The sequence below is a fragment of the Falco cherrug genome, chromosome Z (assembly GCF_023634085.1).
Source record: "Falco cherrug isolate bFalChe1 chromosome Z, bFalChe1.pri, whole genome shotgun sequence".
NCBI lineage: Eukaryota > Metazoa > Chordata > Aves > Falconiformes > Falconidae > Falco > Falco cherrug.
Window position 1 is genome coordinate 47,876,901 of NC_073720.1, and position 13,946 is coordinate 47,890,846.

The following is a 13,946-nucleotide window of genomic DNA, read 5'->3' on the forward strand; positions in this document are numbered from 1 at the left end:
GCCGTTACAGCTGTTACTCAGTCCTGACTTCATGCTGAATCTCTTTGTTGTAAGAGTGATAATCTACGTCCCAGTACCTCTCTTATCCAGGGAAGGAAAGATTCCCTTACAGCTAGCCTTTGATGTGTGCAGTACGTCATTATGCATTAGAGAGTTTGAGTAACAGTAATAAAATTGTAATTTAAAGAACTTATGTATTACTTATTTGGTTAATATTCCTACTTAAAAATGAGATATCATTATTACTTCTGTGTTTGGAGGTTACGTAGGGCAAGTAGATTCAAGAACAGCCATGAAGGAACATTCACAAAGTATTTGTATTATTGTTGACTATATAATAATGACCCACGTGTTTGGGTCTCCTGACCCCAGCTGAGGAAACAGTGTACCAAATGTGGCAGCTCTAAGGAGTGCTATGAATATCCAATAACTACTTTAGATGACAGATTATGTATGATAAGATATATATGGGGGGTTTTTTTCTTAGTATTTCTTTGTGCACTGGTCTTTTTTCACAGCTCATTGGTTAACATATTGGGTTGAGGCAAAGCAGCTTTCTTTCACTATTTTTCACTCTGTACACTGTGGAAACCGATTTTACCTGTTTTCTCATTAATAACTCTTTCCTGTAAAACATATTGATATGTAATCTGAAAATGAATTAAAGAATAAATATTTCATCTTGTTTTATCAGTGATTGCTATATATTTGACTGTTTAATCCACTGATATGTTTCTTTTGTCTGTGTGTTCCTTCCCTTGACATCTCCTTGGGGGTCTGAGTTTCTGACTGGCTAATATTCACACACAACAGGTTTCTCCAAGGTCAGTTTCTGATCTGACTTCTTCAGGGATTGCATTCCATATAGTTTTGCCCAACCAAAGTTTGATTAGGTTTGTCACTTCTATTTTTTTCATTAGAGTATAATCAAGTATGTGCTGTGCTAATGATTAAGTTGAACACAAGTCCAACAAGCCCTTATCCAGGTACCACTCTTTGAGTAGATTTAATCAGCTTTTGCCTTATGGCTTCACTGGATGTGTATATGACTTGTCAATTTCATTTGTGTTATACAGATACGCTGTTTCTACAGACAACTTAAACACAAGGTTTCAATCTGTTTATAATTCTTAATACCTTTTCACTTAAAAATCCAGCATCAGGCGTATACCACAAGTTATAAAAGACTGCTTATTGCAAGTGCTTACTGGACCAAATACTTTACTACCTGGAACAGTGCTGGCTATGGAAAAGATGCACAAAAGGGAGAGTGAAGTTCATTAAAGGACCTGCACAGGCTTTCAGAACCTTCTCCTAATTTAACTTGTATATAGCCCATAGACACAACAGCTCTGCCACCAGAGGTGTATGGAATTACTCTGCCTGGAGTGTGTATTACATAGGAGTTAGCAAGTTTGAACATTTTTTCACTTCCATTTCATCTCATCTGTGTCTTTTTTTCCAGCATGCTGCCCTACTCATTGAAAACATGACTTTATTGATGCAAGTTCTTAATATATTTTTTTTAAAATTCTCATCTGCTTCTCAAAACCTTGATATGTAATTAATTTCCATGTTAACTGAAGCAAAAAACACAAGGGAAGTAGGATCATCTTTGCAACATGAGCACAAATAAACTGGAAATCTTGCTTTTAGGTTAAAAGACAGAACTAAATATTGGTTTATCAAAATAATATAGTAAATTGAATAATAAAATGCTTGTTTTCTAGCAAAATCAGAAATGCAGTGTTTTGTGGGTGAGAATTTTTTATCTCAATTATTTTACACTGGAATTTCCCACGGGTTTACACTAGATGAGCATTGTTCATGAGCTTTCTGATAGCGTCATCTCATAGCTAATACACTCCCTTGAGAAAGGACCACAGGTTCTGTATAAGAAGCTCCATTATTATCAGTCCAAGTGGAGATTTAGGAATGGAATAAATCACAATAGCATTAACAACTTTAATGAGAATAGTCCTAGAACACATTTGTCGCCAAAACAGGCTCTAGCCTCCTTAAATCATAAAGCAAAACTTTTCATATTGGTCCATGCTGGTGTCATGGAGAACTGTCTTTGTAGTCAAATCCAAGGCAGGTGCAGGATAAGACTTTCCACGATACGCAGCATTTTCAGTGAATCTGTGATGTCCTGGCAGAGTTGACCACCTCAAGCTTCCCAAGGAATGTATCTGGTTTCTCATGCTTAGTAGGCATTCCTTAAATAGTTTCAAGAACTTTAATATCACTGTCATTGGGACACGATCTGGAGCACATCAGCCAACAGTTTATAGTTCTCTTTTTAAGCTAGTATGTGTGCCTGTGCCTGCTTTATGCATAGATAGGGTGTGGCTCAAGCCACAAAAGACTGTAGTATTCTGCACATGTTTTAAATTTTTATCCTGTCTTTGGTTGTTTGTGTGCTTAGGGAAGGAGAAAGCATACCCAAACTAAAAAAATTTGCAGAAGGTAGTGCAGTTATGTTCTCATATACAAGATCATGCTTTTTTACCAGCTACAGGCATTACCAGAGGTAAAAAAGTGGGGTTTCCTTTGCACAGAGACAGGCTTTCAGCAAGTTACATGCAGTGGAAGCAGCTGAGCACTGTACTAGTTACAGCTATACTCCCTGTCAGCTTGGACTCCCCTCTGCTGGTTACATTTGTCAACAAGCTTAGTACAGACAACTGTAAGCTCAAACCCTGTGCACATTGTAACCCCAGCTCTTTCTCCCTGTGGAGCTGAGGTAGCTGAGAACTTCCCCCTGCATGCCCAGAGGCCTCAAAGACAATGTCAGCGTGTTCTTTTCTCATAGAATAGCACCATATCTGGCTACCCAGCTTTCTAAAACTGTTTGAGCTGGGATGGTTGCAAGTCCCTTGGGTCATTGTTTCGCTCATAATATTTGAGAAAATATGCTTTGACTGGCTGAAGGAGAAGTTGGTAAGAATATCAGTGATGAACCTATGGTAGCCTGAACTTACATGGATTTTTTTTTTCCATTTTCCTGTGACTCTACATGCTCCAAAGGTTCCAACTTCATCCTGTTTCACAAGTGGTCCCACAGAAGCAGACAGAATGGAAAATCAAAGGCTCAGGTGAGCTGAGCTTCCTTTCTGTGCTATTTTAAGAACAGGTAAAATTTCACAGCTCTTGTTGTGTTCTACTTCTGAGATCAGGTGGAAGTCTGAAAGGGGGAACAGTACAAAACAGCTTTCAAAACTTGGAGAAATGATTGATCGGAAATGTGAGAGATGGGAGAATTACATTGTTTAAAATGTCACTTCTACGTTGGAAGCAGATACTTGAATTTGAAGACAACATAGCTGAACAGCCCACAAAAATGGAGAAATACTGCACTTGAATAAAATCCTCTTTCTAAATAGGTAAGCAAATTTTCCTCAGTAAAATAGAACAGTAATTACAAATTAGATCTACTAGGATATAAATAAAAAGCCCTGATTTGTAAAGATTAATTTGCATATAAAGAAATCTCTTAGAAAACAATAATGGCTGAACCCTTGCTTTTTAAAAGATGTGTGAGCTTTTGCCAAGAAGCAAGCAGTCTTTCAATTAGCAGTAAATCTGCATAATAAAATGATAAAGGGGTAAGAGACAGGGCAGGTTGAACGCATTGCCCAAATCAAACTGATCCTATGACCAGGCAAGCAGTTTTGATGAAGCTTACTGAAGAAAATGTTGCTGTGTTACCTCTCTGGTACTGTTTCGGGGCTTTTTCTCATATGGTAACATTTTTGAAATGATACCTTGTTTCTTTCACTCAGGACACAAAGTAGCAGTATATAACCAAAAAATTTGGGTCAACTGGATGGAAGGAAAAAAACATTCCGCAAAGATCTTGAAAAGAAAGGTATGTGTGTGAGAGAAGACCTGTACTCAGTTTATCCCTCTGCAAAATCAAATTTGATTTTTTTTTTTTACTTTGAAATCAAATTTGAACTTTTGAGCTTTTGAAGTATTGCAGTTCTTACAATGCATGCCCCATGATCAGTGGGTGGTCAGATGTAGAAACTGGATTTATTTCACTATGAGCTTAGTTGCAATTTACCTAACCCAGCACTCATCTTGATTAACGTTAGTTCCATTCTAGTGTTCAGTATTTGAATTATGTTATATACTAGTCACAACTCTGTCTTTTCCAAAAGTAAAATTAACAGATTTTTGAGGGGCGGCATCTTAATCTTAAAAAAAAAAAAAAAAAAGAGCCAACCAAACCATTTAAGCCTAGAACACATCTGGACATACAGTTCTAATGTGGAATATTTTCTGTGGTAGCTCCATAATTAGACACTTGACATATCCTCTATAATCACTACAATTTGTTGTGGGGGATATTGATTTTTTTTGTTTCAGTGTTTATTAATTGGGTAGTGTGCAATTAATGACAATGAGGTAACGTACCAGGTGTGTTTGTCATCCTATCATGACCGTTTATGCAAACTGTGATTTCAGTCTCCCACTACCAAATCATCTTTCATTTCCTTTTTGCAGGTTGCTTTAAGCAGAAGAGAGATGGTATGTTTGTCATACAATGCTGTTTGTATTAGTTTCTAACTCGGTATCAGCTGGAGGAAAAAAAAAAGAAAGCATTTTTCAACCCAAACACATAATAAATGCACTGGAATAAAATGGGAATCCCCCCTCTGACGGACAGAGAACAACCCGCCCCTTTTATGACCAAGATGCAGTGATTTTCTACGCTAGACAAAGATTCGGTGTATGTCCTGCACGTCCGAGCAAAGAAGAGCTCGGGGCCGCGGCTGGCCAAGCGTGCAGCCGCCCCCCGCCTGGCGGGGCCGGGGCGCAGGGCGGGACCCCCGCGGACGTTCCGCTCGGCCGCGGGGCGCGCTGCGGCGGGGCCGGGGCGGCGCCGGGGGCCCGTGATCACCGTCCCGGCCGCCAGCACCGCCCGCACCGCTGCCCCCGCGGCCGCCGGCGCCTCCAGGGAATCCGCCCGGCTCCGGCGGGGGGTCGGGCGCCGCGCCGGCCTTTGGGTCCGTCACCCGACGGCACCGGGGCGGGGGGCGGGGACCCACGTCCGGAGGCCGTGGCCGTGGGCGAGCGCCGCTGTCAGTGGGCGGCGGGCGGAGCCGGGCGGGTGTGAGGGTGGCGGCGGGCGGAGGGGGCGCGCTCAGCCCGGAGGCGCGGGGCCGCCCCGGCTCGCAGCCCCCGGTGCCGCCCTGCGCCCCGCCGAGCCCCGCCGCACCCCGCGGGGGCGGGCCGGCGGCAGCATGGTGGATGTGTTCAGCGGGCGGCTCCTGATCAGCAAGGACGGCCGCAGCGTGGACCCCGAGGAGGCCCTGCAGAACAAGGTCGTGGGCTTGTACTTCTCGGCCGGCTGGTGCTCGCCGTGCCGCGACTTCACCCCCGTCCTCTGCGACTTCTACACGGAGTTGCTGGAGGAGACCCAGCCCCCCGCCCCCTTCGAGGTCGTCTTCATCTCCTCCGACCACAGCGCCGAGGAGATGGCGGGCTACATGCACGCCATGCACGGCGACTGGCTGGCGCTGCCCTATCACGACCCCTACAAGCAGTAAGTACCGGCGCCCCCCAACCCACCCCACCGCCCCCGGCCGGGGTCCCCCGCCCCCCGCCGCGGTCCCTGCCGGCGCTGCCCCCCGCAGGGCGGGGCGGGCAGGGGTACGGGTGGCTGGGCGGCAGCGCCGTGTGGCCGCGGAGCCCCCGACAGCACCGGCTGCCCGTGTGCCCGCGCTGGCATGGAGCTGGCCGCACTTTCTTCGCAGAAGTAACCCGGCTCCGGCTTGTTACACCCGTAAACAAGGCGATGAAGGAAAACTAGTGTTCCGGACTTAATGTAGCATTGAAAAGGTCTTTGAAGAAGTGCTTATAAAGACTCCGAGTATTAGAAAAATGAGTCAAAAATCAACTAATGGCAAACGAGGATCAAGCAATTGTTTTTCGGCAATAGTTGTTATTAAGGTTGCTCTGAGTCCTCTAGCTTATTAATGCTCTGGGGGAAAAAAAGGCAAATGAAGAAGCAGTAAAACTCATAGCTGAACAACGTAGAGGACAGCAGAGCAAATTATGAAGAATTTCAGACAGATGCAGGTAAGGTGAAAAAGAAATGTAGTAACAGCTGGAGTTTAGCTGTGGCAAATGCACATGGTAACTGGGGTGTAAAGTTATTGTGCTGATAGGTTTCTACAGGGGCATTCCTGTAGGGAGCTTGCTCAGCAAAACAGCAAAAGGAAAGAGTGCGACCATGTATAAATAACAGTGTGAAGGATACTACGAAGAACAGTTTCGATGACCTTAGTCAAGAGTGCAGGCTCATTTGGACAACTGTCAGAAATACAATTTAGCTCATACCCGGAAGTATAGATTTGGATTACAGGGACATAGGTAAGATATTTAGGGCCACTGAAATGCCTGTAACTGGACACTTAAAATACCTGTAAATACTGGTATAGAGGGATTTCCTCCCCCACCCCCCACCCCCACGCCCTCCCCCCCGTTTAAATAACGTAGAAGTAGATTGTGGAAAACATTGTTACAGTTGTCATCAAAGTCAAGGGGTTAGTGTGACTTTTAAACGTAGACTGGGTAATTAAACTCACAAGAAGATTTATTCTCCTGACAAAGAACTCTATTCTAGAGTTTCTCATAACTTCTAGCATTCATTTAACTTCAGATCCATCCCTGTCTGCTACCCAGGATAGAGCTGCGTAACACCCTAGCTACTTAGTGCGGAACAGGTTTACTAATCGTGTTTTGTCATTGCACTTTGGCAACCTCAAGAGCTAACATCGTGAAGCCAGGAACTGTTTCATTCTTCCTTCACCCACTCCTGGATGTCAGCAACCAATTAACGTTAGACCTTTTTAATGGAAGTTTCCATTGACTTGAAAACAGATTGAAAGAGCAATGCTGTTTTCCATAGTTATCCAAAGGCTCCCCAGGCAGTAGCTGTATTTGGTATTTACTAGTCCTAATAGAATTCAGGCAAATTCCCTGACAGAAATGTAGCACTTGAAGTTGCTGCATCCAGCAAGCTGCTCAGCATAGACCATGGGAATGCGCTTACAGCTTCAGCCTTTGTGGATTAGGGGTCTATTTCTGTTCTTGCCCAGGTCATGTGGAATGGAGGTACAGAGACAGTTTAATTGGCTTTTCTCTGGCAGTCCATAACACCCTTCAGATTCCTGTAGAAAAACGTGGCTTGTCAGGTCACAGCTGCGAGATCATAGCATTTGAAGTGGCTTATTGGAGAATGAAGTGCATGTTTTTGCATGACAATGTTTTTGAAGTTGTGCTTCTTGCATGTAACTGTAAAGGGCTGTGTGGAGATGTTCACAGTGCTTAAGCTGAATTAACTGGTAGTTTGGCTTCAGGGGTACTAGTGAATCACTGTAGACTTAGAGCAGATGGGTGTGTGTTCACTAAACCAAACTATAATTCTGGCTAGATACTAGTTCTAAGTAAGAATACAATTTTTAAATCTACTAACAACAAGTAGTAATTTGATTATTAATATTTGTTAACATTCACATATTTGTTAACACTTATTATTCAATAATATTTTTAAAGTTCCATTGTAAATAATTGAAATTGGTTGCTCTTTTGTGGACTGTGTAAAGAAGGCATTTCAATATCTTCAGTGAAGTTAAAATACTCTAGCTGGTGCCTTCAGTGTTTAAGATACATAATTGCAGCATAAACTGAAGTCTCTTCTAGGTGCAATAGAGCCAATTTTAAATCTGCAATCGGAAACACATTTCACACGTGGTAGCACTGAGTTTCTTTGGGGCGAATTTTGTTTTAATAAGAAATAGCCTTGCACATACCTGAAAAGAAGCAAAATAATGAATTCTGAGCAGGGTTGCAAGACTGTTCTATGCTGTCAGTCCTGACTATTTCCCTGAGGCGGGACTATACCATAATTTGATGTAGTTTGTGGCATGACTAAGAGGAAATACTGCTCTGATGCCTTGACTGTAACGATTTTTTTTTGGTTTGGTTTGGTTTGGTTTTTTGCCGCCTGAGACACGGGCTTTTGATCCTTGCAGGGGTGTGTGAAGACACTCTAGTAGGAAGTGAGCACTAGGAGGAGAAAGGGAATAGTAGAGAGGAATAACAGGGATGGGCAGGGGTGGGACACAACCTGTCAACAACAAATGCTACTAAGTGGGAATTGATTTTTTAATTATTGTGGTTTAACCCTGGCCATTGACTTAAGCACCATGCAGCTGCTTGCTCACTCCCCCCACAGTGAGATGTGGGGGAGAGAATCAGAAGAGTAACAGTGAGAAAACTCGAGGGCTGAGATAAAGACAGTTTTAGGTAAAGCAAAAGCTGTGCATGCAAGCAAAGCAAAACAAGGAATAAATTCACTACTCCCCATCGGCAGGCTGGTGTTCAGCCATGTCCAGGGAAGCAGGGCTCCAGCACACGTAAATGTTACTTGGGAATACAAATGCCATAATGCCGAAGGTGTCCCCTGCTTCCTTCTCCCAGCTTATATACCCAGCATGATGTTCAGTGTCATGGAATGTCCCTTTGGCTAGCTTGGGTCACCTGTCCTGACTGTGTCCCCTCCCATTTTCCTGCCCCTCCAGCCCTCTCACTGGCAGAGCCTGAGAAACTGAAAAGTCTTGACTCAGTATAGACATGACCCAGCAACAACCAGAACCATCCATGTGCCATCAGCATTGCTCTCACACCAAATCCAAACCACAGCACTGCACCAGCTACTAAGAAGAAAATTAATTGTTATCCCAGCTGAAACCAGGACAGTTATGATACACAAAGACATACTCCCGTGTTTATACGGAGCCCTGCTGTGAAGGGCATATACTGTGAAATTCTTTGTGTGGTGCCCAGCATATGCTAGTAGCTCTTGCAGGCTGCCAGATAGGCAGATTTACTGAGTCCATGTCCTGTACACCTCAGTGAAAATTAGGATCACAAAGAATTCCTGAAAAAGGAAAATGAAAGGGGTATGCTTACATTTTATATTAGGATGTTTTAGGTGTGAGGGTAGATTGGCACCTACAGGGATGGGGGGCATAAATAAGGAAGGCAGCAGAAGAGGGAAGGTATCTGAGCAGTTAAGAGCTATTGCGTGTTCTTAGTCTTTTTAGGCTGCTGTTCCAAAATCTGAACAGACACTTCAAAATTGTCCATATGATGTGCTTGTCTATGTGCCTAACAGTAATGCAGAAGTTCACAGCTAAAAGCAAATAGACGTACAGCTGTGCAGTACAGGGTATACTGCTAGAAGCACATTAGCAGGGTGTCCATCACTTTCAAGTGAAAGCACTTCCAAGTAAAGCTGTTAAAATTAAAATATTCCCAGGTATCACAATACCCATGTGTATAAAATTATCATTTATATCCTCAATATGATATTAACTTTGCCCTGTGTTGTCTATGTCTCAAAAATGCTCTTATGTATAGATTTTAAACTGCTGTATAAAATCCCTGTGTTGTGAGCTAGTCCTGGTAGGCAGCCAAGCCCCACCCAGCTGCCAGGTATTCAGCAGTTTCCAGGACAGCAGAACTTTGTCATGGACAACAGTTGCTTGAGGACAAATGCCGCGACTCCAAAGGTCGGACCATTCCTCCTCCTTTCTTCAGCTTTTATTGCAGAGCATGATGTGATATGGTACGGAATATTCCTTTCCTCAGTTGAGATCAGCTGTGCCCCCTCTCAGCTGCTTGTGCTTCCTCTGGTGGTGTGGGGTGAGAAGCAGAAAACATCCTTGTGCTGGGTAAGCATTGGTCAGCAACAGCTAAAACATCGATGTGTTACCAACACTGTTTTGGTAACAAACCTAAAACACAACACCATGCAAGCTGCTATGATGAAAATTAACTCCATCCTAGCCAATGCCTGTCCTACCTGGTAATATAAAATCTGTGCTCTCACAAACTTTGGTCCAGCCTTCTCATAAAAATCGAAAGACCTAACAGATGCAATGACTTCCAGTTTGCCTCAATCTTAATTTCATCTTTTTGGTATTTCATATGCAAGTGAAGGTTGCCCTCCCATATTCTGACCTGCATGGCCAAGGTCTGATACCTCAAAGGATTTGGCTAAAAGATTCCTTGTGTCTGTTGAAAGGTTAGTCATTCAGTCTTCCCTAGCTATCTTTTATCATAGCTTCCTCTTCTGCTTTGTCTATTTGGGTCTTAGATTTTTCTAGTTGGTAAGACACTGCATGTACTGTTAGACTTACCTGGGAGTAGCTAGGCAACTGATATTTTAAGAATGTCATTAGTTACATCTCTGTGTTTTACTGTAAGAAATTGAGTTTGTCGTTGTAGCATGTGATGTTTCATACATGATTTCATAGTTTGTGTGGGTGAGCCACAGGATTTGAGATCCCTGCAGGACAGAATGATCTTAAAAGTTTTTTGTTTGCACCTGTACACACATACATAGTGATTAAGAAGCATTGTCTGCAGAACTGTTCCTGAGGCTTCTGCAGGTCCATTCTTTTTACAAGTTGCACATGAACGTAAACAAAAATCTGCATGCTTCAGTCTGGTTTGATGCAAGCAACCTTCAGCCCAGAAGCTGTCTGAACAAGATGCCATGCTGGAATGGATAAGATATACGCATTCCCTTAGGAAAGCAAAGTGTTACGTTTCCAGTCTCCATAGCAAATTGCCTTCAGTTTCTTACTGTTCTGTCTCTGATTACCACAATTGTGTTCGGCATCTTAAGCTATTTTATTGTCCACTGAACCAGTGAAATGCATCTTCCATCCATCTTGTGTGTCATACAAGTGGTATAAGGTGATAGTCTTTTATGTGAACTTGCTTTGAAACGTTTTTTTCTCCTATTTTAGCAGACTTTGGAAAGGTCTATGGGACTTCTTGTTTGCTTGCTTTTATTTCAGAATTCACTGAGAAAGTAAACCTGTTGCTATATTATTGCTGCTTCTGTAGTATTTTCTGCATTGTTGCTAAGCCAATGTAGTGGCAGAGCAATATCCTTCACCTGTTAAAAATATCCTTCACATTGAGGAAAAATATAGAAGAAAAGATGTAATTCAGGAATGCCTTGTCTAGGCCAGTATTTCATGTAAGTCTTATTTTCTGTATTTTTAAGACTCATCCTCTTTTCCAGGAAATAATAGACAATATCTATGTATTAATATCTTTTATTTTTTTAACAGTATCTACAAATCTTCTTTTCTACTTAGTCATAATTATTTGTCATTTGAACCTCACACAGCAGATGTTCTTGCTTGCAGTGATGATACTCAGGCATTACATTTCCATTTAGTGTGTTAAGTTTTTAGAGTGATGTTATTAATGTTTTGGAAGTTGGCAGTTCCATTGTTGCTTGTTGTGTCTCTATCCTCTGATTCTTCTAAAGGTGCTTAGTTTCTGCTCACTTTGATATAAGGCAATGCAGGGAGGTAATTTGCCATACAACAGATTACCTTTGGTTTTGGGGAGGTTGTTATTTTTAGCTGATCTGTTGCAGTCCTCTTAACCTGTTTCTTATATTCCTTCTGAAACATGTGACCTCTTCCTCAAACCTGATTACATTTTTCAGGGATTTGGTTTTTTTTAGACTGCACAACTTGTATCTTAGGTGTAGATTTTATGTTCCTTACTTTTCCAGTTAGATATCAGCATGTGTGTCACCATAGCTTGTATTCCTACCACTAAAATTGTGCAATATAATTTGTAAGAATGATGTGCTAGCAGATATTTTCTTTCACTTCTGCCTTCCAAAATGAACATTAAAATTCACTAGCATCTATATTGTTTCATTCATGGCACTCTAATGGGAACATCTAGTACAATGAATGGATGTGCCGAGGATGACCTATGAATAGTGTGTTGTGGTAGGAGGTAGGGTAGTAGTTTTCCTACCCTTTAGCTTAGTTTGAAAAGCGTGGGGAAACACCCCAGTGTGATTCTGACTTTGTGACCATCAGTCTACCCATTTCTCTGCCTGCTTATTTGTATTCAACAAATGTTTTCCTTTCGTCTTTGGACATTTAGTGCTAACATTCTTTATCTGCATTTCTTTCTGAGTTGGAGCTGGGGCAGTGAACTGATTCTGTACTTCCTGGAAACACTCGAGGGTTCTCCTGTTGAGCAGCACTCTCAACAAATAAATCTGGTTTTATCTGATGTCCGTTGAGATGTTCAGTGAGCTCAGAGCTCACTGACTGTCTTTTAATTACCTCTGTTGCGAATTAATAAAATTCATGCCAAAAAGTTGTTGACAGTGCTAGTGATTAAGTCTTAGTCTCAAAACTGTTTTTTCTGGCTTATTTGTGTCTGCAGTTTTCTTTCTCATTCGCACTGAAACTGCTGGTTACCTACTCATTGGTTGTTTGAGTACATGCTGATTTCATTCATGGAAGATCACTGTGTGGCTTTTTAATTTTTAATTGTATTTTAATTATGTTTTTTTAAGTAGGCTGTTTTAAGACAGAGTTATTTGTGAACTGTCTGGATTTTTTCACGCTTCCCTTCAATAGTCTCTGAGAGTCAGTCTCTGCTCATGTGGAGACTACAGGCAGCAGTGACGAGTAGTTACAGAAGGGTGCTGCCATTCTCTGAACTACCTGAGTGATGTTTCACCATGTAAACTTCCACTGCAGCCGTGTTCATCTCCCTACAGTAGCCAGTGCTCTGCCTCAAGCTCTGAGGAAGCCCAAGCACTCATCGCTTCTGCTCTCACATGCATACTGACCAGAGTACCCTTGATGAGAGACTAGGAGTTTTCTTAAAATTCTCCCTAATGCTGTGTTTTATTTTTCATTTTTTTTCCCCTCAGTGATCTGAAGAAGAAATACAACATAACAGCAATTCCTAAACTGGTGATTGTGAAACAAACTGGAGAAGTCATTACTGACAAGGGAAGAAAACAGATCAGAGACAAAGGGCTATCCTGTTTTCGGAACTGGCTTGAGGGTGCAGATATCTTTCAGAATTTTTCTAGCTAAAAAGTTGGCAGATGAAAGTAAGACAAGGTATCATGGAAAACCCTGTAGAACTTTGAAAAGGTTGTTGCCTTGTTCAGAACTGGAAGGGTAAGGCTTGTTTCTTTGCTTGTAAACAAATCTTGTTTTCAATTTGAAGATTAGCTGTTCCAGAAGTCAAAAATGCAATTGTTTTATTTATTGTATTGTTCTAGGTACCTTATTCAATATGAACCAAAGCATTCCTGATAATGCTGAATTACTTCAGGAGGATAGGCTATTTTAGACAGTAATAATGGAGCACTGTGAAATCTATGCAGACACTTTGCAAAATCTGTACAGTAACAATTATATATATGCACAAACTTTTTTTAGACAGTTTTTTGTGGTGATTAGCACATTTTATTAAGAAAAGGAAACTGTTTGCTTTAATAAATAATTTTATGAAGTATATGTGTCTAATGTGTCTTCCTTATCTGTCTTCAGCTAATCAGAAAATGTCATGATTTTTAAATAGGACACATTTGTTTGTCAGTACTGAAGAAATACTTTTCTTCATTTGTATTTTACTTTGTGTGGGATATACTTAAGTTCTGCTGAGTTTTCCTTACTCCTCAATTTTTAATCTTGGCATTGTATACTAGGTTGTTATCTCCCAAGTTAGCATCATGTCAAGTCTAAGAAGAAAGCATTTCCCATTTCCTCCTTTTGCCAAGTGCGTAGAATTAAACATAAAAAATTATACGAACTCTCTACAATGAGTGCTCATGTTACATCTAAAGTAGAGTCTGATGTGCTTGTATTCTCCATCAGCTGTTGCATTTAGATTTGATAGCCGATCTTCACAACTGGGGCCCAGCCAAACATGCATGCAGCTGGTGAGCTAAAGAAATGCTTCCTGTGCAAGCCAAGAGTTTGTTGATTAGAATTTAAAGACTTCAACAGAATTGTTACTTGTCCAGTTACTAGCACTTCACATCACTAATGCTTCAAGTCCAGACTACTCAAGTA

The 13,946-nt window shown here is 41.7% G+C and overlaps 1 protein-coding gene across 2 annotated transcripts; it reads left to right on the forward strand.

Annotated features, from left to right (window-relative positions):
* The first annotated feature begins 5,085 nt into the window (after window positions 1-5,085).
* NXNL2 (nucleoredoxin like 2) lies at window positions 5,086-13,383 on the forward strand. 2 transcript variants are annotated; one of them, XR_008730366.1, is made up of 3 exons: window positions 5,086-5,554; window positions 12,791-13,046; window positions 13,151-13,383. XR_008730366.1 is itself a non-coding variant. In XM_055699775.1 (2 exons), exons 1-2 carry the CDS (start codon window positions 5,253-5,255, stop codon window positions 12,957-12,959), a joined length of 471 nt encoding a protein of 156 aa, XP_055555750.1. In that variant the 5' UTR covers window positions 5,086-5,252; the 3' UTR covers window positions 12,960-13,383. The 2 variants fall into 2 exon arrangements, 1 of the variants encoding a protein (XP_055555750.1); XM_055699775.1 differs by having other exon boundaries at window positions 12,791-13,383.
* Window positions 13,384-13,946: the final 563 nt, after the last annotated feature.